This window comes from Anoplopoma fimbria, chromosome 18 (genome assembly GCF_027596085.1).
Source record: "Anoplopoma fimbria isolate UVic2021 breed Golden Eagle Sablefish chromosome 18, Afim_UVic_2022, whole genome shotgun sequence".
Lineage (NCBI taxonomy): Eukaryota > Metazoa > Chordata > Actinopteri > Perciformes > Anoplopomatidae > Anoplopoma > Anoplopoma fimbria.
The window spans coordinates 14,925,054-14,947,079 of NC_072466.1; the positions used below are offsets into that span (position 1 = coordinate 14,925,054).

Sequence of the window (22,026 nt, forward strand, 5' to 3'; positions counted from 1 at the left end):
AGTTACAAATAAATATTAGTACTATAATGCTCATTTATAATAATAAAAAACATTATTCTAGGCAATACTTAGAGTCGTTTTCTCAGCTATTGTTCCCTAAAAGTTTGTATCAGTTTCTACTCTAATGAAATGAACTGCCTTCCATTCTCGCATCCTTTCACCTCTCATGCCACCCTCGCGGTTCAGTCTCATGTCCTCTCCCGGCTTCCGTAGACATTCCTTTACTGTCAGTCAGTGTGCGGTGACAGATAACCATCGGAGAGCCAACAATCCAGCTCCAGGTGTACAACTATGGAAGAGATCAATAACATTGAAGTCACTCCGTGCACAGAGTCCGACTATCTGAAACCGTTGCGGGTGCACTATAACCAGGTGAGTAATGTCTGTCTGATAGCGGTGGGTAGAGGCTGCTGGATGCTGTAGGCTAGCCCAACCCCCCATTCATTTTGCGGCTAGCATGCTAGCATAACATGGAGGCTAAACTGACCTTACACAGAGACGTGTACTACAAAGATCGGCGCTGCTTTATCCGCAATCACTAAACAACAGTGTTCGCTTTGTCTTCACGTACGGTGCGTTTGTGTGTTTGACATGAGCCGAGGCAGCTGAGAGACAGCTATAAGCTAACAATGCTAACGGTAGCTTATAGCTGGAGAGCTTTTTAGATTGAGCATCACGTAAACGGTAGCACATGTTTCTCATTTGTACAGTATAGGGAGGTGTAGTTAACACTGTTTAGCAGTGTTACATGACAAGTGGACTTGTTTTCCGTCTGCACAGAAGGTCAGGTGAGACTTGTTGATCCCAGTTGTCACACTGACTCCTGTGTGTGTGTCTGTGAGGTGTTGGTGTCTGGAGGTCAGAGGTCAATACAGTTAAGGGTTTGCATTGAACTAAATGAACCCATTTACATGTGCAACATTGTAAAGACTTATAAATCTACATTAAATATCTGTTTTTACCACATTACAGTGAAGGTACAGGTTGAATACATAACATGAAACCGTCTACGTTTCTCTAAACTAAGGGAAGCTGCAGTCTTTTGCATTATTGTCCAAGTACCTTTATAGGTTTAGATCTTTTTGTGCTATAGTTCCAATCAAACCTGCTAATTTTTACGGACTGCACCCTTTTGTTATTCTTATTTGGTCATTGATCACTCACGTTTTGTTTGGTGTTTCCAAACCCTTATACTGATGAAAGTGTGAATCGGTAAGAAGTTAGATGGTACCAGATAGTTAAAAATATATGTGTACAATAAGGATCATTATCTCATATACTGCATTTGCCTGGGAATGAACCTGACCAAAAACGTTGTTAGGTTCTTACTTTATACATGAAGCTTATTGGATACGGTGCCTTCAAACACAAATACATTTTTTGCCTGAGTGAAGCCTTAAACTACTGCTCTTTTCTGGGTGAGAGGGTGGTTTTGATATGTTTATTTTTATATTTAGTATGATGATGTTGATCTCTTTATGATGGTATTATTTAGCGATGCAGATTGGCACATGTGTTATGCAGGGTATTGACCATGATCCACAGTAAAAACGGTTTCTTTGTCATTATAAAATGTAGTATTTTTGCTATTAATTCTCATCCCAGTTTACTCTGTTTTTAATGCCACCAAAGTCTTCTCATTTTACCTTACATAATCAGAAATCAATCTCTTCCTGACTTAAAACATCTCCTCTAATATGCTTTTGTAGTGTTTCTTGTATAGATTTTGAAGTCCTACTTTGTTACATTCATACAAGCATATACTGTATACTGTGGGGCCTGTGGGTGGACCTATATTCGCTACCTATCCATCCATCTATTCCTCCTTTCAACTATCCATTTTTAGCTGCCTATCCAGGTCATGGTGACAATCAGGGCGGGCAGAGTGAGTTGTCTGTGACCGATTTCTCGTTAACTGTACATTTTTATCTCCGGAGATCAAAAACTGTCAAATTTCATATTAGCTGATTCAGTGGTTTCCGGTAAATGTTCAATATTCTTAACTGCATTATGGAAATTGAAAGGCATGATATTGTGATCCTGGAGCATGACTCAGAATCAGTATTGCTATGCTTTATTTATCTGTGTTTTATAGGTTTATCATCAAAGTAAATACATTACGTATAATATATGTGTATATATATATATTTCCTTATTAAGTGCTCATGCTAAAAGGAAAGCGTGATGACTGTGTGTCCTGATGGTCTCCAGCAAAGTGAGAAATGCTTCCTCACCCAAACATTGGCTACAGTCCAGAATTAAATTATTTTTAGGTTTGATATTTGTGCAGTATGTCTGATCCTGAGTTATAGACTTGGCTTCTGTTGTGTAAAACCAGGAAAGCGACAGTGGTGCAGAAGATGAATCATGGTAATACTCGCCCTAAAGACACATAACTTTCCCTGTAGATGATAGAAAGACGTTATTTAACCTGGTTTTACTGATGAAGTACAGTTAATGTCATACATGAAAATGCAAGATAAAAGCTATTTTCTTCACTCAGGCCTGGTAACAATGCTCAGTGTTCAGAGTGGAAAGTACTTTTTAAACATAAAGAAACTGCAACTATCTATAACTGGAAAGTGTTCTTTTGTAGTGTTGCTTTCAATGAAATCAGAAAACTCAAGTAGCAAGGCACTCATGTTGAGGGGAGCTCATCGAGGAGTTTTTTCATTTTTTTTCATTTGGGGTTTACACCTGTGACAGCAGTGGGGTGGGGGTTAAGCTTGTCAAGAGAACGGCGGAACGGCTAGGACAGCAGATGGACAACAAAAGAGATGACTCCCTCTCCGTCCTGTCCTCCCTTTCATCCTCGTCATCTCTCCTCTGCAGCTCGGGAGGAGCTGTTCAGGGACTCCCCACAAAGGCCTTTCAGTCACACTGAGGGAGCATCTCTTCCCCAAAACCTTTTATGTTCGTGGGTACATCTGCACTTAAGCCACTGGTCACTAACAGAAACCCATTCACCCACACACACACACACACACACACACACACACACACACACACACACACACACACACACACACACACACACACACACACAGAAACACACTGTAACAGTAGATAATGTCATGCGTGAGAGGCTCTCTTCATCATTAGTGTTTACTGGTGTTTTGTCTCCTCTCCCTTGCCTCTCTCTACAAGGCAGGTGATTGTCCCTCGTTGACTCTGGGAAACCCCTCTTATCTCCGTCGCCTCGTGCTTACGTTGACTCACGGGTTGCTACTTGGTGCAGGATAATTGCCTTCCATTTATTCATTATAGTGATGTGAATTATTCATCTGGAATTATTTATCTTGTACAGCTTACAGCAAGTGGCCCCACTAGTCCTTCAATGAATTTGAGATCTATCATGATCTTAACACACACATTACCTCTCGTGAGTAGTCATTTATTTAGGCTTCAGCTGGATTCATGGCTGTAAAATGAGCCCTATGTGTATGAGTGTGTCTGTAGGTGGAGAGACCATTGTTTGCACTTGAACAATATTAGTTATTGAAGTTCTTGTTTTATCCGATGAACATTTTTGTCATTTGAGTTCAAACTGTAAAGCATCTTTCGCTGGTTCAACTTAAAAACCTATATTTCCCTGATGTCTTAAAAACTTTAGTTAGCTGAACTGAAGTTGAAAAGTGGAATCAAAGTTGTCACATAAGTAGAAAATATTAAACAAACTAAGTTAAGTTCACTGGGAGAAGTTTTTTTTAAACCTAATCTATTAAATTGAATAAGCAGCTATTTTGTTAAACCATATCTCTGACACACAGCCTAACTTTTCCATCCATGTTTTCTTCAAATTATACAACCGATCTCTGGAGAGTTCCAACACTCAAAAAAATGCATGCAAGGAAGTCTGCTAATATCATTATCGTTAATTTGATGAGTTGAGTGATCTCCCAGCAGTACATTCAGTTATTCATTTTATTTTCAGACCATTTCAGCACTTATAAACATGACATTGACTTGAATTGTCATGTTTATAAGTGCTGAAATGGTCTGAAAATAAAAACTAGAAAATGTAAATTGAATTAACTTGAAATTCTATATTTACAAGGATTTAGTGACAACAGATTAGTTGAAACCACTGAATTCCTGTATGAAATTTAACATATCTGTACAATCATCAGGTCAATTTTTCATTTTGTCCAATACTTTTATAACAATAATACCTGCAAAAAAAATAACATTACAATAAGCTTCACCTGTACTAAGTGTTTAGTGCTAATTAGAAAATGTTAGCATACTTAAACTAACATGGTGATCATACATTATACCTGCCATACATTAGCTAGATAGCATGGTGAGCATTTAGCTCAAAGCATGGCTGTGTCTAAGAACAGCCTTACAGAGCTGCTAACCAGGCTGTAGACTCTTGGTCTTTTATTAAAATAGTTGTTGATAAATTAACTGCTTCAGTGTTTTACCAGCCCTAACATGTTGGGAGAAATTACAGCCTGCATGGATTTTAAATAATGATCTTGGACAAATGCTATTGACTGCTGAATTAAAAAAATGGCAAACCATTTAAAGTGGCCCTAATATGCTTTTCCACTTTTTCACACTTCTTTAGTATGTTATATATATTTTTGTACATGTAAAAGGTCCGTAGAGTGTAAAACCTGAAGTCGTCCCCCCCCTCAGAAGCTCCTGAGCTGCCTGAAACAGCTCCATTGAATTCTCTCCTTCACTTCTGTAACTTTATGAGGTCATAATGTTACGAAAGTGACGTAAAACTCCTTCCGGCTAGTTTGGCCTGCCCTCAAACAACAAAAGAGAGGGACGGAGCTGAAGCTCCGGAGGAAGAGTTTTTTGAAATGTGAAACGTTGACCAATCACAACAGAGCGGGCTAGCTGACCAATCAGGGCAGACTTTGCTTTCTGGAGGGAGGAGCCAGCGCTACAACGGAGCATTTCAGAGAGAGGGTGAGAAGAGGTGCTGCAGGACAGCCAGGATGAGAAAAACAAGGCGGATTATGAGCATTAACGCATGTAAATATGTTGTAACTGTAACTTGAGATAAAAATATGCACCCGGAAAATAGCATAATAGGGCCTGTTTAAGATAACAGTGGTTAAAACAGAAATATGCTGTGGTCAATTCCTCCAAGTAGTCAGTTTGCATTGGAGGGACACTAATGTGTTAGCTGACTTGATGCAATTTGAGGTCAACATGCTTTCTATGGTTTTTAACTCAAGGGCACATGGTTGTGTACTTGAGGAGTGTGTCCTTGACATTATATTTGGCACTCATGGATACGTATTAGGTTGTTTTAATGCTGCAGATCTGTAATTTCGTCATGAATGGTCGATCAGTTTTGTGCAGGTGCAGATGCTTTCTGTCATTGTCATTTTCAAACTCTGTTGGTCATTAGTTCACTGGTTGTAATGTGTGTTTGATAGCCTTAGTGCCTTTGTTCAGGCTGGTTGAGAAGACAGAGACCGAAGCTAAAACCAGAAAAAAAACTGGAGAGCACATGTTGAGATTCAAAGAGTGCTATTGTATTTGAGGACGGTAGTTGATTTTTTTTCTTTCTTCCTGCTGCAGCTGCCGGAGTGTATGGAGGTATATGTGTGTGTGTGTGTGTGTGTGTGTGTGTGTGTGTGTGTGTGTGTGGTTATTAGACTTTAAGCACCTAAAAGACCATACATCCCTCCCCACAATAGCCATTCACACAGGAGTCTGTCATTTCTGATGCCCAAAGCCAGAGGGACCACATTCATTCCAAGGTCCTGTGTAGCAGTGTTCCTGCTTCCTCCCTCCCTCTCTCTCTGTCTTCGTCTATGTCTCTCTCTCTCTCCCCCTCCCTCCCTCCATGCCTCCCTCCCAACGGGCTAATCTCTCTGTAGTAATCCATGTCGGCCATGATTCTCTGTCTCCCCTGGGCCATTCAAGCCTTCCCCGCCCCCCTTCTCTCAGCAAGTGGCCCCAGTAATGAGGGGAACCCCACCATCTGTGAGTTGTGACAGGATACAAGAGTGTGTGTGTGTGTGTGTGTGAGTGAGTGAGTGAGTGAGTGAGTGAGTGAGTGAGTGAGTGAGTGAGTGAGTGAGTGAGTGAGTGAGTCGTTTTAACTTGTACAGTATGTTGTTGCTGTAAAATAAATCCATCTTTTTGATGTTTGATCAGTGGAATTAATCATTGCTAAATTAATTGGGATAATTTGATATGATTACTGTAAACAAACTAGACTATAATCAAGATGGTGGTTAGTCTTTCTCTTAGTCTCTAACCGACACTATCGTTGGTGCCTGTGTTTTCCGAGTTTAATTTCGGCAACTTCCTGTTGGGAAAATATCGTTCTGACCTGTTTCGACCCTCCCTCCCTCTTGATGAGTTTATTTTCTCTAGTGCTTTTCTGAATGGACAGACCTTCTTGGCGATTATTATTATTATTTTTTTATCATCAGCTTTTCACACCTTCCATCATCCGCTGTTACTAGAAATCTGGGAAAGCTGTAGCTCCCATTTACACCGGAAGGACAGCACACGCTTGCACAGTTTGTGCTCTAAGAAGGCCAAATTTGATCTTTTTCTCTGGCCTTCCATCCCAAATAAGCTTAGGTTTTTTTTACTCTTAACTAATGAAGCTTTATGACAAAAGTTACTTTTCCCATTAGTGCCCTGTTATTTTGACAGTTTGTCAGGGAAAGGGTTGGCATGATTGGTTTCTCTGCATAAAGTTGCACAGTCTGGGATGTGTGAGCTGGGGATGGACATTTGGGGAGGTGGTTAGCCTCTACCACTGCATCTTCTTAGCTGTCTTGTTAGAGGTAGCTGCTGATCCGTATCTTAATTGTCCTGTTTTTTTCCGTCCGCCAGAGCTAAACTAGCTTTTGATGATCAGTAAATTGCCCCAAACCACAGTCTGTCTGCGTCATTTATTGTGGTCAGGCAAGACTCAATAGGCTTTTGAATGAGTTATGGGAATTGTCAATGGATGCCTACCAATTCTCTGCAGATGATTGCCTCTAATGTTTCAGAGCCATAAACCAAATATTAGATTTCTAAATATTGGTGTTGTGCCATGTGTTTTGTATCCTCCAGAAAGTGCATTTTAGTTTTTAAAAACATTACTAAAGAATGTCAACAAAATAGGATTGGAATGTCCCATGTATACACGTGGCTATGTTTATTATTAGTACGTGTTACCACATGTTATGTTCGAAAGTATCCTAGCTATTATAGCTTCAATGCAAAGTATAATGCAATATAGTAGGTGTGCGGTCTGCATCAATATAATGTCGGAAAATCAGTTTGACATCCCCAAGTGTATATCTTTGTTTGTAATCTACATGAAAATACCCCACAATTTACCTTTTAAAATGTTCATTGAAAGGATAAACAGTTTTGTCTCATACATCATACAATAATAACGCTTAACAAAGCAACAAGCCACAAGAAGAACATCACCGCCTCAGTCACGACAAGTAATAAATCACACACACACACACGCTATCACACTAGTTTTGCTTTTAGCGAGGGAAAGTGAGAGGGGTGCGGCTGGCTTGGCCTCAAGCAGGAATGATGCCGTGTAAGACGCTCGGCACACTTTGTTGACATGACAGGTTTCTGTGAGCGTGATCACACCGGTAGACTGTCTGCAGCGCACGCAGAAGATCTTTGATGACATGACACAGCGAGGAGTTTGGATGATGTCAACGCCTTACTATTGGCTGACAACCAGAGAAGATCTATGCGTTCCAATACCCATACTACCATACTATCTAGTATGCCAGAAGACGATTAGGTATGTCCCAACACGTAGAGTGTAAAATGCAGTATGCAGTAAATCTTAATTTTATGCATCCTGCATGCAACGACCCAGCCGCTGACTGGTATCACTGCTGTCTTTAGGTCTCTGGCTCTAGTAACCTGCATTATGAACCTGCAGTTTTGGTTTATAGGCAATTCAAAGAGAATATGGACAGACTGAATGCATTTTTTTTTTAATCTCTTATACATCATACTGTACAACTTATATATAAAATAGAAGATAGAAACAAGACAGTAGATTATTACATTTGTGTGATAGAAATGATGACATACTTTGTTTTAGGTTAAAGTCAGGTGTCAGAAGTAACTTCTCAGCTCAGTATTCAAATGTGCATACAGTAAGCTTTTATCATAAACTGACGTAATAGCTATTACAGGAGATAAAGGCGATGCCATAGCAATACCTTAACTAAGCCTACACATACTTTGGCTTCATCCTCTCATTTCACACCACAACATGATAGTTAATGATGCATGAACGGCTTCATATTAGCTTGGCTTCTTCACTTTGCGGCCCCGTGGACTTGACCTGTTAGGTCATGCAACGTTGTTTGAAAGTATGATTTTTATGAGTTTTTATGTCCGCTGTATCTGAGGTTAACACAAGGCAGTAGCCCTGAAGTTAACACTATATTTTGATAGTTACACTAAGTTTGCTTATATTCTCACTTTTAGTTTAGTCGTTTTTAAACAGGAGTTTATTCAAATTCAGCAAGATTTGCGTTTTTTTAGTGTGAGGTTTTGTTGTATTTTAGTTGAACAATATTGTACAAATGTTGATATTTTTCACAACATAAAGCAATTCTAGAGCGATATTCAGCCAGGCTGATTCAAACCCAGTAATGAGAATATTTAGAAATGTCAGAGACTTCAATCAGTCAAATCGGCCGATTGCATTTGAAAGCTGTGTGTGAGTTTATTTCCTTTCAGATACAAATCTTAAAGTTGCTCTTTGGCACAGTGGCACATCCACACTCAAACCGTGTGTTGCAACAACAGTAGCTTTATTATTTCTGATTCTATCAGTGCAATTAGCTTGCCATTTGGCCTCCTCCCATTCCTTGGGTGGTACTAAAACTGCACCACCGCACTGGCACACATGAAGGCACATCTATTGTAGCTGAATATAAGCCTGTTCTAGTAAAGCTGTCATCCCTGTGTCTGAAAGAGCTTGTGGGTGGAGAGGAGGTGTAGCCTAATTTTGAATTAAGGCCATATTTCCTCAGGCATAGAAAATGTAGGCCAACTTTACCATATTTATACAGCATGCAATCTGTGGATGGAGGAATATATGCTTAGTTTTCTGTTTTAAGTTACATATCTTTACTGATTTGATGTGAATGATGAAGTTTTATTATATCAAAATGGTTTAAGGTCTTACTTACCTTGATGTCGTCTGCAGCCATTCATCTGACCTGTTCACTGTGACTTCTGCTTGATTTACAGATTACAATTCCTGCCTTACAAAATTGGACCACCATTGGACGCAATAATATTGATATGCCTTTTTATGCTCAAGGTTTTAAACTTCAAAACAGTGGGCTGAAGTCTGTCCTTTGTACCGACTGAAATGCACTAAAAGCAAAAGGGATATGAAGTGATGAATTCAACATCATTTGGATTTTCCTTTCACACAGATTTGCACACGTAACTGTAAACAGCTGTCCTCTCTTCACCTGGCATGAATGAAAATAACCTCAAAATGAACTGGAATATCAGGATTGTTTGCTCACTGTCCCGTTCACTCCTACTGCAAAGTGATGAGCCAACAATCAGACAATGTGTGTGTCACTGCCCACATATTTAAGATCTTGTTATGCCAGAGTATTTTGTGCTGATTGGGATTGTATCTCTTTTTTGCTGGTCACACACCAGCCTCGGCGGTGTGATATAATTGTGCCGCTGGAAATTTACTGAAGGAGTGTTTGGCTGCAAGGCCTTGGTGATGTGATGATGTGACCAGAGGGCATGGAAACACTTCGCTACAACAACTTCTCCCACATGCGTTTTATAACTACAGGACATGTTTTAGCATGTTGCTATCAGGAGTCTCTCCCTGCTAGTGAGTCAAGCAGTAATTACCGTGGAGCCTTTTTGACTGAGGATGCATAACAATCACTGTGTTAAAGTTCCAAAAAATCACCCAAAGCAGTCCATGTTGGTCGCTAAATATAAAATTATTTTAATATTAGGACATTAACAAGACAAAATGCCCTTTTCCGATTTTTTTTAATTCACAGGATGTTCCTGTGAATTAAAAGTTTTGCATTTGTCTTTCACATTCTTTTTGCTCAACTTCAGTTAATAAAGCTAAAATATGTAACGTGTAGTGCAGGCACGGTGCTTTTTGATTTGCATCCGCGGATGTTTTATTTGGGTGGGGTTTGTTGTTTTACTTTAACGTGCCCATGCAGGCATCAGTTGTGGGGCAGCTGATTGCTTCTACAGAAATCATATTAAAATAAATCATCGGTGATTTCACATCCTGCCATACCAGTCACATACAACAATGGGAGTAAGAAGTCATGCTACACTGAATGCACACTGTATTCACACTTTTTGTATTCTCTTTTGTTTCGCTTGGTTGTTTAACCACAGTGTTTGGGGATTAAAATAGTGTTTCGTTTATTGTATTAACTTATGCTGATTGTTTTGTCTTATTCCTTCACAGAATGGCACAAAGAAATCCTGGGACTTCATGCGAACCCACGATAGGTAAAATCACATTTTCTTCTCTACTGTTGAATCGAAGCAGTCCCCCTCTTATTCCATGTGTGCACGAATAAACACATGCACAAAGAGATGGTACAGCTTGCTGTCAAAACCGTTTGGTTTGCATAGCCAAGACTTGACCTCTAAAGAATAGCTGACAATGAAATCGCTTTGAAATGTAAAGAAAAGGCTGCAAGTTCGTGTCGGGAAACATTTTGCGATATGAAAAGCTTGGCACTGAAGTACCTGAATCTGATCGAGCTTCCAGGGAGCAAACAAGGATGAATTTGATGATCTGAGTGACAAAGGGGCTTGATTTGCACCAATCCTAAACCTCACCATCTCTGTACCTCTAAATATTACATCTACTCTCTATTCTTTGCCTTTTTATAAGCAGCATATTTTTTTCAGTTCAAATGTGAGATACAAACAGATGGAAAAAGGACACAACATGCTTTTTTTCTGGATTTTCTGGTCGACCGTGAAATATATTTATAAAGTTTTATGCTCGTGAGTTGTGTGCACAGTAAAATATATAAGTTGTGTGAGTTTTTGCTTATTTCTTTTCTGCGTCATTTCACCTGTAGCCATTATTAACACCTCTCACCCATTCTATTTGTATACCTTCTATTCTCTAGCATCTCTAAAATATAGCAAATACTGGAATGGCAGCCAAACCAAAACAGACCTTGTTTTTCAGGAACTAGTGCCCTGTTATTCTACATTTCACCGGCTATAAATGTCTTGAGCTTCACAGGGGGCACTGTAAGAGAAATATCACACATTTGTGTCGAAAACCCCGGTCCCTACTCCCTTTTCTGACCAGGGTACCATAATGCCCTGAGGTAAGTCTCAGGTCATTTAAGCCCTCTTTCCTCCACTCCTGACCCTGAAGAGAGGTCCCTGTGAAAAATAGTCCCACTGAGGCAAAAGCAGTAAACCTAAAACGTGTACTTCCTAAAGAAAGTAGCCCATGGGAATATCCAGCTTTCCCCCAGGTGGAAATTCTGCAGAGTGTTATTCCCCCTTTAGTCTGTATTGGAAGGATGCAGGGTTGTTTTGCATTTTTGTTCAAGTGCGCATAACATTTTGTTCTCGGCAGGACACTTCTTGTCACATTTCAGGAGCACGAGCAAAAAATGTTTGTGGGTAATGTACAGTGAAATATCTAATTTAGTGAATGAAGCTTCATTTTCACCGTGACAATCTGGTTAAACTCACATACCACATCTTACCCTGAGATACTGTTAACCCAAGGGGACTGAAAATGGAAAAATCCATTGTTTTCCATCACATGTCCCATGGTCTCCAACTCGGAGTTCCTCGGGATGTCCCTCTGGATATCCCTCTGGATGTCACAGCCTGTTGAAGCCAACAAAATTGCATATTTGGGAAAAAGCAGATACACAATGTTGAAGTCTCTGCCCACCAAGAACTCCCTTCACTAACTGCCACGAATGCAGAGCTTCTAAGACATCTAGTGGGACACGGTCATGAGCTGTCTCAAAATCTAAAAAAACACACGTATGCTTGATGAGTAAAGAACCATTGCTTTGGTATTTCGACACCTATGTGTTTATGGGAGCGTTTGCGAACGGGTGTTTGTTTATTACTGGAGGTAACATTTAATGACCGCCAGTATTTTTAGCCATTTTTAGCCAGTGGAAGAAAAAAAAAAAAAGAGACCATGGTCGTTCATATGTTGAGCTCTTGCTGTAGTCCTGCTCCTGTGTCTTAATTTGCGTCAATGCCTTCACCCTACAGAGTTTGATTATGTCTGATGTATCCCCAGACAGGAAATACATGTAGAGGGTACACAATACTTTGTGTTTCACATTTGGGATTCATTTGGATTAGTTTGTAAACAGAGTAACACAATCCGTTTAATGCCCCACTGGGAGGCTTTAATAAAGTCTAGAGGGAATATCAAGGAAATAAGATGTGTATCTACACTAAATGTTTTAGCAAGGGATGTTCAAAAAAAATTGAGTGTCTACAAATATGGATCACTTGGAATTATGAGTTTTATGAGTAAACAAAAAACACATTAAAACTAGTCAATAACCACTTTTTTAACCACGTTTTCATGTGGTGCATACAAATATATCTCAATTAGCAAAAGTTAAAAGAACTAAAAGAAAATTAGTCTCTAGAGTTGTTGGTCTTGCACATTTCGATTGCCTCAGTTCTGGTATCTGAAGATGGATTATTTAGCACGTAACCCATTTCTATCTTGTACAAAGAAGACCTGATCATAGTATCTAGAGACCATAAGCTTTGCAGTGCAACCAATCCTCACCTTAGTCCTGCTCCTCATGTGTCTGTCATAACCCAGGTTTCCCGCTCTCCAGCCAGAAGCCCCGCGGACAAAGCTTAATGGTGCATGAAAAGGCCTTAGCGTCCGTTTAGCCCGCTTCTTGGTTTAACCATTAGAGCATTTCTCTTCAGCGGGAGGCTGTAGAACAGCTGTAATGGTGTGGAACAGCACAACAAGAGCCAGGCCTGCCTCAGGGGACAGCCTCCATGCCTCAGGCCTGTGTTTTGCTACTTTAAGCCCAAAAGTACCGATGCACCATTATATCATCCGTACTTGTACTCTACGTTGCCTGTATCCCCCTCCATAACTTTTACAGCTGTAGGCATCACAAATATCGGGCGTTTTGGTATACACCTGCTGAAGACTTTGAGGGAAAGAGGTTATTTTTTGAGTGATCCCATCTTGATATTTGGTTGCATCTCTCCTTTGAAATTATCAACTTAATCATTAGATAAAAGCTAAGAAAAAGACATTGACATGATGAAGTGATATGTCAGGTTCCAATAACTTTTTCAAGGGCGAACCAATAAAAAAAAAGGGTGCTCAGTGTACTCTCTTTCAAGGATGTGAGAGCAAAGGAAGAACTGATAGGACACAATTGATGTTTTCTTCTCAAACATCGAGAAGCTGTTATCGAAGCCACGAAGCAATACTGTGTCTGGAATTATCAGGCTTTTTTTTGCCCAAATAAATGAATTCATGTTCAACCACAACTTGGGTCTTTCTTTTATAGCTCTGGACATTTGTACTATCAGTAGTAATGTTGTACCAGCCAGGGCAAATTCATCACACCCTTACAAACGTAACATGGACATTAGGCTTTAACTTTAAATATCTCTGTTGCAAACAGATATTAAATCAGTATCAACACAGGCACTGTAGCTAGAAAGAAGTCGTAATAGCAATGTCCAATAATGTCCTCTCACCCTGGGAAAGGCAAGGCAGGGCAGGGCAGGGCTTCCTGCTTCCTCAGACACATCCGCTTTACCAACGGCGACCCCGGGCCTCAAGTCTCCACTGGCAGCGACAGTCACGCTCACATACTCGCTCAAACACAGCAGTGAACCACCTGTGTGCATACAATTCACCGTGCGCTAACGCTGGATCTCATCAACTTGCTTGTTGGGATTCAGGGTTTGAATCTGGAAAAATTTGGTCCTCTACATTCCATAACATTGTTCATTACTCAATTGAGTTGGATTTGAGTTTCAGTATCATTTTGGTTATAGCACTTTGGCAATTTGGTTACTAAAAGCTATAGATTTAGGTTTAAGTGCAACACCGCTTCAATTGATGCCAACAGGGCACTGTACGCGCCCTACGGACAGCTGTTGTCAAGGTTCAGTTGCCGGGATGGAGTGATAAAATTGCCGCTATTGAATGAAGCGTTAAAAAGGATAGTTGTGTATCTAGAAACGGGATCTCTATGGGTTGGCATGAAAAACGACAGGCATGGGTGTATTGAGATGCGTCATACACTGATTGAGTTTGTCCCTTGTTAATGTTTTGATTTCAGTTAGTTTACTCAAACTTAAACCACACTTTTGAGCCTCATTTTTAGAACAAATCCTCCATCCATGATGCTTTGGGTAGATTCAGCCCAAAACATATGACCCTCCAGAAAATGTTCTTCCTTTGTCAGGTTTTTAAAAAATGATTCTTTTTCAGATTCACATGCATAGAATACTTGTGGACCCACCATACTGAAATGCTGGGTGTTATCTTTCCTAATATATAATGTATGCAAAGAGATTTACTATTAGAAAAAATGTTTCTGTATTTATTTTAACTTGACCTTTTTTTTTTCTCTTTTTCTTTAGTGTGTCAGTGCTGCTCTTCAACACCAGCTCACACTGTTTTGTCCTCGTCAAGCAGTTCCGCCCAGGTGAGTTTTCAGTGCACAAAACAGGAGACTAACTTTACTCTGCAATCTAGTTAATTCATTTTCTCCTTGTCACCCGGATATATCTAGATTGTTGTAAATCCTGTGGGCACTTTCACTAAAAAAGCAGTACATTATAATCCCTGTTTATTCTACTGGATCTTAGTAACAATGCAGACTCATAAATAGACCGCAAGAGGCCCCGTTACAAAGCAGCCTAACCTCCTTTGTTAGATGTCGCGTGGGACTGTTCCACAACGCAGTGTGCTAAATTCAAGGAAGTCTGGGCATTGATATTTTTTTCTTCTCTGCTCTCTCTTTGCAGTTGGGGAAAAATACTGTCGTTTATCTGAAAGAAATCAATTTGTCTACAACTGAGAATGGCATTTGTTTTTTTTTATAGGGAGTGGTCAATATGCTGGTCAGCTTATTGGTATCGGACAATAAATAGAAAGAAAGTTATTTGTGGTACAGGGCCAATTAAAAAGTATATCAAGGGTTTCACCCAAGAAATTGATTACTTTTCATAATATTGTAATGCGTCCTTTTATTTCAGGTGAGTCGTGATGCCTTCACAATAAAACGCTGCTCGAATTGTGTCAGTGTTAGAGTTATTTTCAAAAAGCTTTCAAAGAGTAGCATGCATCCTGTCGGGATAAAACTACTGACTTTTTACATTATTGATTCATTTGTCACTTATTTTTCCTTTTAATTGATTAATCATATTTTATAAAAGACGAGAAAAGTAGACACATACGAGAACAATGTCTTAATTCCACCCAGGTATAACAGTATTTTTTGTCTTTTCTACCAACCAGCTGTATACATGTGCGAGTGGGAAAGAAACAAGACGCAGCCGCCTCTGTCGGCTGAAAAAAGTGAGGAGGGCGCCTCCGAAGCCACCGCCCCTGCCCCCGAATCTCAGGAGGGCCAGTCGGCCTCAGAGGGGGAGAGCTCTTCTCAGTGGCCCCCGGCCTCAGCTGGGGTCACCTACGAGCTCTGCGCTGGGCTGGTGGACAAACCCAACCTATCTCTGGAGGAGATCGCCCGGCAGGAGGTGCTGGAGGAGTGTGGCTACGATGTGCCTGCCTCTAAACTGAAGAGGATTACTTCTTACAGGTAAGCTGATTGCACATTTGCATTTTCTGAAGCTGTAGGAAATATCAATGAGGTTTTAGTCTGTCCATTTCCAACACAAATAAGTTTTAGGACAAGGCTTTTCATAGTCTTCTTAAATATCTACTTTAGTCCCTCCCACTGGATTTCTTGTCCCTTAACAATTAATATCCTGTTGTCCTATTTTGTATCATTTTCATTTATTATTTCTGAAGCTCCTCTAGCTATGTTCACTCAGAAATAACCTACATTTGCAACTTTGTTCCTTTAGTTGAACTGATGTTGTAAAGTTCAATTCCAGGTACCATTGAAAACACTTTAAAAACAACTTTAATAGGGTGATAGCAGACTTTAAAATGATTAGAAAAGCCTTTCATGGATGAGTACTGAACATACAGAAACTCATTTAACCACTTCTGCAGCATAATCCAGTTCTCCATTGTCAAGAGTTTGAGTTATTTCAATTATTGGTTGAGTATCCCTTTTAAATCTTGAAGCTTTCTAAAAGTCCACTTAATATGATGCACCCAAAAGGAAAGCATGCATCTTCATGAATGTAGTTTACCTCGGTGGAACAGTATCAAGATTCCAAAATGCAACCTTTAGTTTGAGCTGTGGTTATGTGAGTGAGCTGTAAAGATGCGTCAGTGGAAGCAGCCATCTTTGTCAACACAGTATAAGCTCATACTATATCTTTAAGCAGCAGTTTCAAGTTCCAGGACATGAACAGTCTCACATTAAACATCCGCACCTGGACAGCCTTGACTGACAGCTCTCATAACTGTGCTTTTGATTTGACTAGAACACCTCCTCAAGCTTTGTTGGTGTTGTCTATGACTGTTGTTATGTGTGGGCTTCTTCCATTAAATAGATGGGTATCGTTTTAACCCTCAGGACCCCTATGAGGGTGGTTTTGACGGAAGCGCATGGTGTGGTGAAGCTCTGTACTAATAGTAGGCAGCCTGAGGTCAGTTTGGTTGAAATAGCATAAAGAATAATTCAAAATACTGGTGTGTTGCTTATTACCGGCATTCAAAGACAAAGCTGTACAGATTTCATATGTAGTTGGAGACTACAGATTTAATACTGGGGACAAGACATTTGTAAAACATGGGTGTTAACCAGACAGGAACTTAAGAAAGACACTCAAGTTGGGACTAAAAGTCACATGATTTAGGGAAATGAAAATTTGAAACACTAATGCATTTGAATTCTATATTTTGGACCCTTTATTTTAAAAACTTGAGTCATTGCAAAAACACGAACATATCAATAAAGTTTTCCGTTCCCTTCTCCGTCCCTACAGGTCAGGCGTAGGTGTAACAGGTGCCAAGCAGACTATGTTTTACGCCGAGGTGTCGGATGACAACTGCGTGAGTGCAGGTGGAGGTGAGCCACGGGAGGGAGAGCTTATCGAGGTGGTCAAAGTCCCGCTGCACGAGGCCATGACGTTCGCCTACGACGAGCGTATACCCAAAACCATGGGCTTAATATTTAGTTTCATCTGGTTCCATAATAACATGTCTCCCAAGTACAAGATCTCCACCAATGTGTAACTAGTATTAACCAACCATCTTTATACCGTTTATTCCAAATTCAATCAAACACTGGCCAAGCACATCCACTCTTCCCCTCATGGCTCTTCATCCTGTATTGCCTTTTTGCTTATTGGTACATGATGAAAGGTGGGCCCCCTTGTCTTGTTGCCAACAGGTATCTTTAAGTTTTGTCCTGTTAACCTTTTTAAGTTTCATGTGGTCTTAATATTTCCCCTAAAAACAAATTTGCCATAGCTGGTTGTCACTGGCACATTTTTCTCTTCTTGATGATTTTTGTAGTCTGTTAATCATTTCATTTACTGTGCCATCTGTTATAAATGGCTGCATATCACTGATTTCATTTGCCTGCCCCTGATTAAAGGAGCACTCCACTGCTTCTAGTGTAGGTTCTTGAATGTTATCTGCATTTATAAAAGCAAAAAAAGCATTTAAATACATCTGATATTGGCTGAGAAAAGCCATTTACCATTCTGCTCACAGTCAAATAAACAAACTTGTCAACAATGTTTCAAGCATTCCTACAACTCCCAGCATTCAAAGCAAACCTGATGATGCTAACCAGCTATGTGCTCCTGGTAAGCCTCGGATTGCTAACATTTCACCATGCTAATATTTTTATTGGAGTTAATGCAAACAGTTCCACTTGCCTGACCAAGACTGCAGGAGGAACTTTGTATATTAATATGAAAATACACATCATTTGAACAATAGATACTTTTTGTACTGGTCATTACATGAACCATTAAAGGTACAGATAAGGTAACAAAGCTAAACCAAACAGTGGAGTATTCCTTTAATTCATGATCCAGTAATGCAAAAACTATGCTAGTCAATGGTGGGGCCTTGTAACGTTTGAGGTGTTAGGTGTGTTTTAAACCACCACTTGTTCAAGCATGCCTCAATAGTTTTCTCTGATCCACAGCCTTTAAGCAATACTTATGATAATACCCTGGGCTAAACAATCACTCAGTGTCACTAAAATCAACTCTGTTGGAAAATCTTCATTAAGTCAAACCAGTGGACATATTGGCAGACTTTTTTTCTCCTACAAGCCAAGTGGAAAATGTGATTTAGGTATTGTTTCACGTCACAGAATAAACATACACCTACCTGCCCCCTGCACCGAGGGCCTCACCTCAGTTTAAAGTGTCATTGTTCTCAAGCACAATCCTGCAAAGGGTTACCGATATTTGGACTGTAACATGTCAGTGAATAGTTTGCATTTAGTTTTTGATTTATGAAGGAGGTCATTTTGCTCTCCAGTGCATCATTTTTTTTTATCATTTTCATTACAATCAAAGTCATTTTTAGAGAGTTCATTTTATACACGGCATGTCAAGGTTACATTTTGAACACATTAGTACAGGTGTAGGAGCTTATTTAAAAGGACTTAAACCCACTAATAAGATTGATCATTATTCACATCAGAGGTTCTGCGTTGTAAATCTCGGATGGTCATTAACACACAAACCTTATCTCACGAAGTGAATCTCAACAGCAGTTTGCCAAAATCTCAGGTCCAAATAATCAAACTTTTGGTCATATTCAGGGTGGATCTCTGGATGTGATGATGACCAGCATGTTAGCAAGTATATTTCAAACTCACTTTCAGCTCAAAAGCAACAAAGTTCTTACTATCTTTACTACATGTTAGTATTTTTCTTCATTCTAAAAGGGCTGGTACTTCATTTATCAATCAATATGTGAAAAGTAAGCGATTCCCCCCCCCTTGTAGTTTTCTTAAAAATATGCAAGTTCTGAATCAAAGACGACACCATTTTTGGAAAATTACCGCTCACTTAAAACAGATAACGCATCTAATTATTAATGCATTATTACTGTCAGACATAAGAGAGCAAATCTTTTTGGTGCACCTTCAGAGTTTGGAATTGGAAAATATTTGTGACGAAATATAGTGAAGGAATTTTCCATTTATTAAAAAAAAACAAAAAACCTGCCTGAATTACTTGGTTTGTTTTCTACGAAATACAAATTAAAAGTGCTGTATGTTATTTATTTGTTCAGTTGTTAATAACACCTTGAATATATTGGAGGTGAAATCACAAGGTAAATCATAAACCTGGAATTTCATACAAAAACTACCATAATACAACTTACTGTTGATGTATTTGTCTAAACTCGGCTGAATGAAGAAAATACTTGAGCATCAATCCAGGATTTATTTTGTTCATTGGCCTTTTATTATCCTGAGGAACAACTGACAATCAAATGTGAACATTTGTCTTATTTTACCCATAAAACCTTGTGTTTTTTGGGTAAATTTTCTTCATTGGTGTGTCAGGTGTGTGTTTGTCACTACTGAATCTCACAGGGGTTCTCTGAGCTTCAGTATCCGGCATCTCAACACGGTTATCTGGTGCGGCTTAAGCTCTTATTTCACTGTTTATATCTATTCATTTGTATCAACCAAACTAAATATGTTTCACATAATTGAGTCAAATATATCCACCCAGACTCTATTGGAACATATGCAGAACCCTTAAGCCATATTTATCTCCCCTAAACCCCAATCTTTGAGCTTTGGTATCCCTCTGTCCATCAAAGATCATTCCTTGATGTAAGATTGTATAGTTTGCTGGAACTGCTTGAACACATTTTTATTTTGATGATTATTTTTTCTATGGAATAAGAAGGATTACTCATTTGCTAAATTGCTTCATATTCTCTCAAATTATAACTCAAAACTAATGTCCAGGAAGTAGCTACAATAACAATTTTGGGAAAATGTGAATTTCACCTTTGGAAACCCATAAAACGACCAATAGACAGCTTGTTAGTGTTATGTGTAGAGTTGATCAAAAAAAGGACACACACACTAGCCGTCTTTCCATTAACATCTTTTTTTGCCCATTTTGAAGTATAGCATTAAAAAACCTGTATGAAAACGGCCACATTTTATAAAACTTCCTCAATTGCAGAATAACGTTTTAACTTAAATTACGGATAACCTTTTTCCGCTGTCTGCGTTACCCTGATATTCCCATAATGTGCGACTGCTTGTCTTTGTATCCAGACAACATAAAACATGGCCGATTAGTAGCTGACATGAAAGAATAATTTAAACTTGCCTAATTGACACAAAGTTGGTTTAAAATAAACTTGACAATCACCTTTTCAACTGAATGGAAACATGGCTACAGTAACACTGACAGGGTTTTTAAACAGTATTTTCTTAACCAAACTTTACATCATGATAAACAGCCACCCTAATAGCTTTAAATTGCTATTTTTTAGTTTTCAGAAAGATATTTATTTGGCACCTTATCCTAATTTGGTCCTTAACCTTCCAATTTCCTCCATCTTCTTCCATGTGACAAACCTTTCTTTTGATTTCAGTTGAATAAGGACTGAGTGGATCTCAACACTTGTCAAGTTTAATGGAGAACTTTATTGAAAGATTCCCAATGGTGCTCACATTTTTCCATCGTCTTGTTCTCGTCTGGTATGAGATGGACCTATTGTGGCAAATAATGAAGATGGTTGTCACTTTTTGTCTCCCAGATTTTAAATGGGTTAGCCATAATCTTTCCAAAATGACTATTCCTCTGTGTATTTAGAAAATCTCAGTTTTCTATAATTAGGCCATCTGCTTCTGATTTGTAAAACAAAGCCATTTAAACTTTTAAGGCCAGTCTGTAACTTAATGTGCCTGTCAAATGTGGAAAACTGCCATATGACTTCTCCTTTGGTCGAAATTATTTTTCTTTTGAGGAAAGTTATAGCAAAAACACAAAGGCTTTTCTTGGCCTTTTCCATGGGCTTGTCACTGTGGGCAGCATCAGCCAGCAAGCCAACAGCAGTCCAAATTTCTCCACACCTTCCCTCGGGCTATTATCTGAAGGTAAAGCTCTTTTAGTGAACATCTCTCTAAAGACAGACAGCAGCCTTAATGATTGACAAAACAAAAGTGGCATCCATAAAAAAAAAAGAAAAAGAAATACCTGCTGCAAGTGGCAACCAGCGTGGCAGCGCTTCAGGTTCAGCTGGATCAACTGGCTTCTCTATATGGGCAGGTAAATATATAAGATGGAAATTTAAATTTATGTGTGGCTTGTATTTTATTTTTGTTCAACTTTTGGCGTCAAAACTCACAAGCTGGTCTGTTATCAGACCTGCATTCTATTTTATACTCTTTTTTTTAAAATTAGTTTTATAAGCTATTGTGACGGGCTATGTTTTTATTATCTTATGTGTGTTTTTCGGCATAAAATGCAACATTTTTACTTTCAAGCCAAACTCTGCTCTCTCATAGTGTTGGCTTTGTTCTAATGGAAGTTCATGTAAAGGTCGTTTATTCCTGTGATTGGCAGTTTTCTTGGAGGACTTGAAGGAACATTTTTGACCTTTTAGAAAATGTGCTTATTTGCCATTTTTGCTGAGAGTTAGATGAGAGGATTGACTTCACTCTTATGTCTGTATGATAAATATGAAGCTACAGCCAGCAGCTGGATAACTTAGCTCAGCATAAGCTTAGCTAAGCTAAGCTAACAGACGACTGGCTGTTAGTTCATATTTACTTTTGCTGCCTATGAGAGTGATATCAATCTTCCCATCTAACTCTCAGCAATAAAGCATATCCCCCAAAATGTTGAGCTATTCCTTTAAGTCTCCCACAGCGACAATCCTAACCTTCCCCTCTATGA

The 22,026-nt window shown here is 39.2% G+C and overlaps 1 protein-coding gene across 2 annotated transcripts; it reads left to right on the forward strand.

Annotated features, from left to right (window-relative positions):
• Positions 1 to 215: 215 nt before the first annotated feature.
• nudt14 (nudix (nucleoside diphosphate linked moiety X)-type motif 14) lies at positions 216 to 19,488 on the forward strand. Of its 2 annotated transcripts, none has more exons than XM_054618699.1 (5): positions 216 to 372; positions 10,448 to 10,491; positions 14,626 to 14,690; positions 15,506 to 15,806; positions 17,110 to 19,488. In XM_054618699.1, the coding sequence occupies exons 1-5, from the start codon at positions 292 to 294 to the stop codon at positions 17,357 to 17,359; spliced, it is 741 nt and encodes a 246-aa protein (XP_054474674.1). In that variant the 5' UTR covers positions 216 to 291; the 3' UTR covers positions 17,360 to 19,488. The 2 variants fall into 2 exon arrangements, with proteins under 2 accessions (XP_054474674.1, XP_054474675.1); XM_054618700.1 differs by lacking the exon at positions 216 to 372 and adding an exon at positions 483 to 572.
• The last annotated feature ends 2,538 nt before the right edge of the window (positions 19,489 to 22,026 follow it).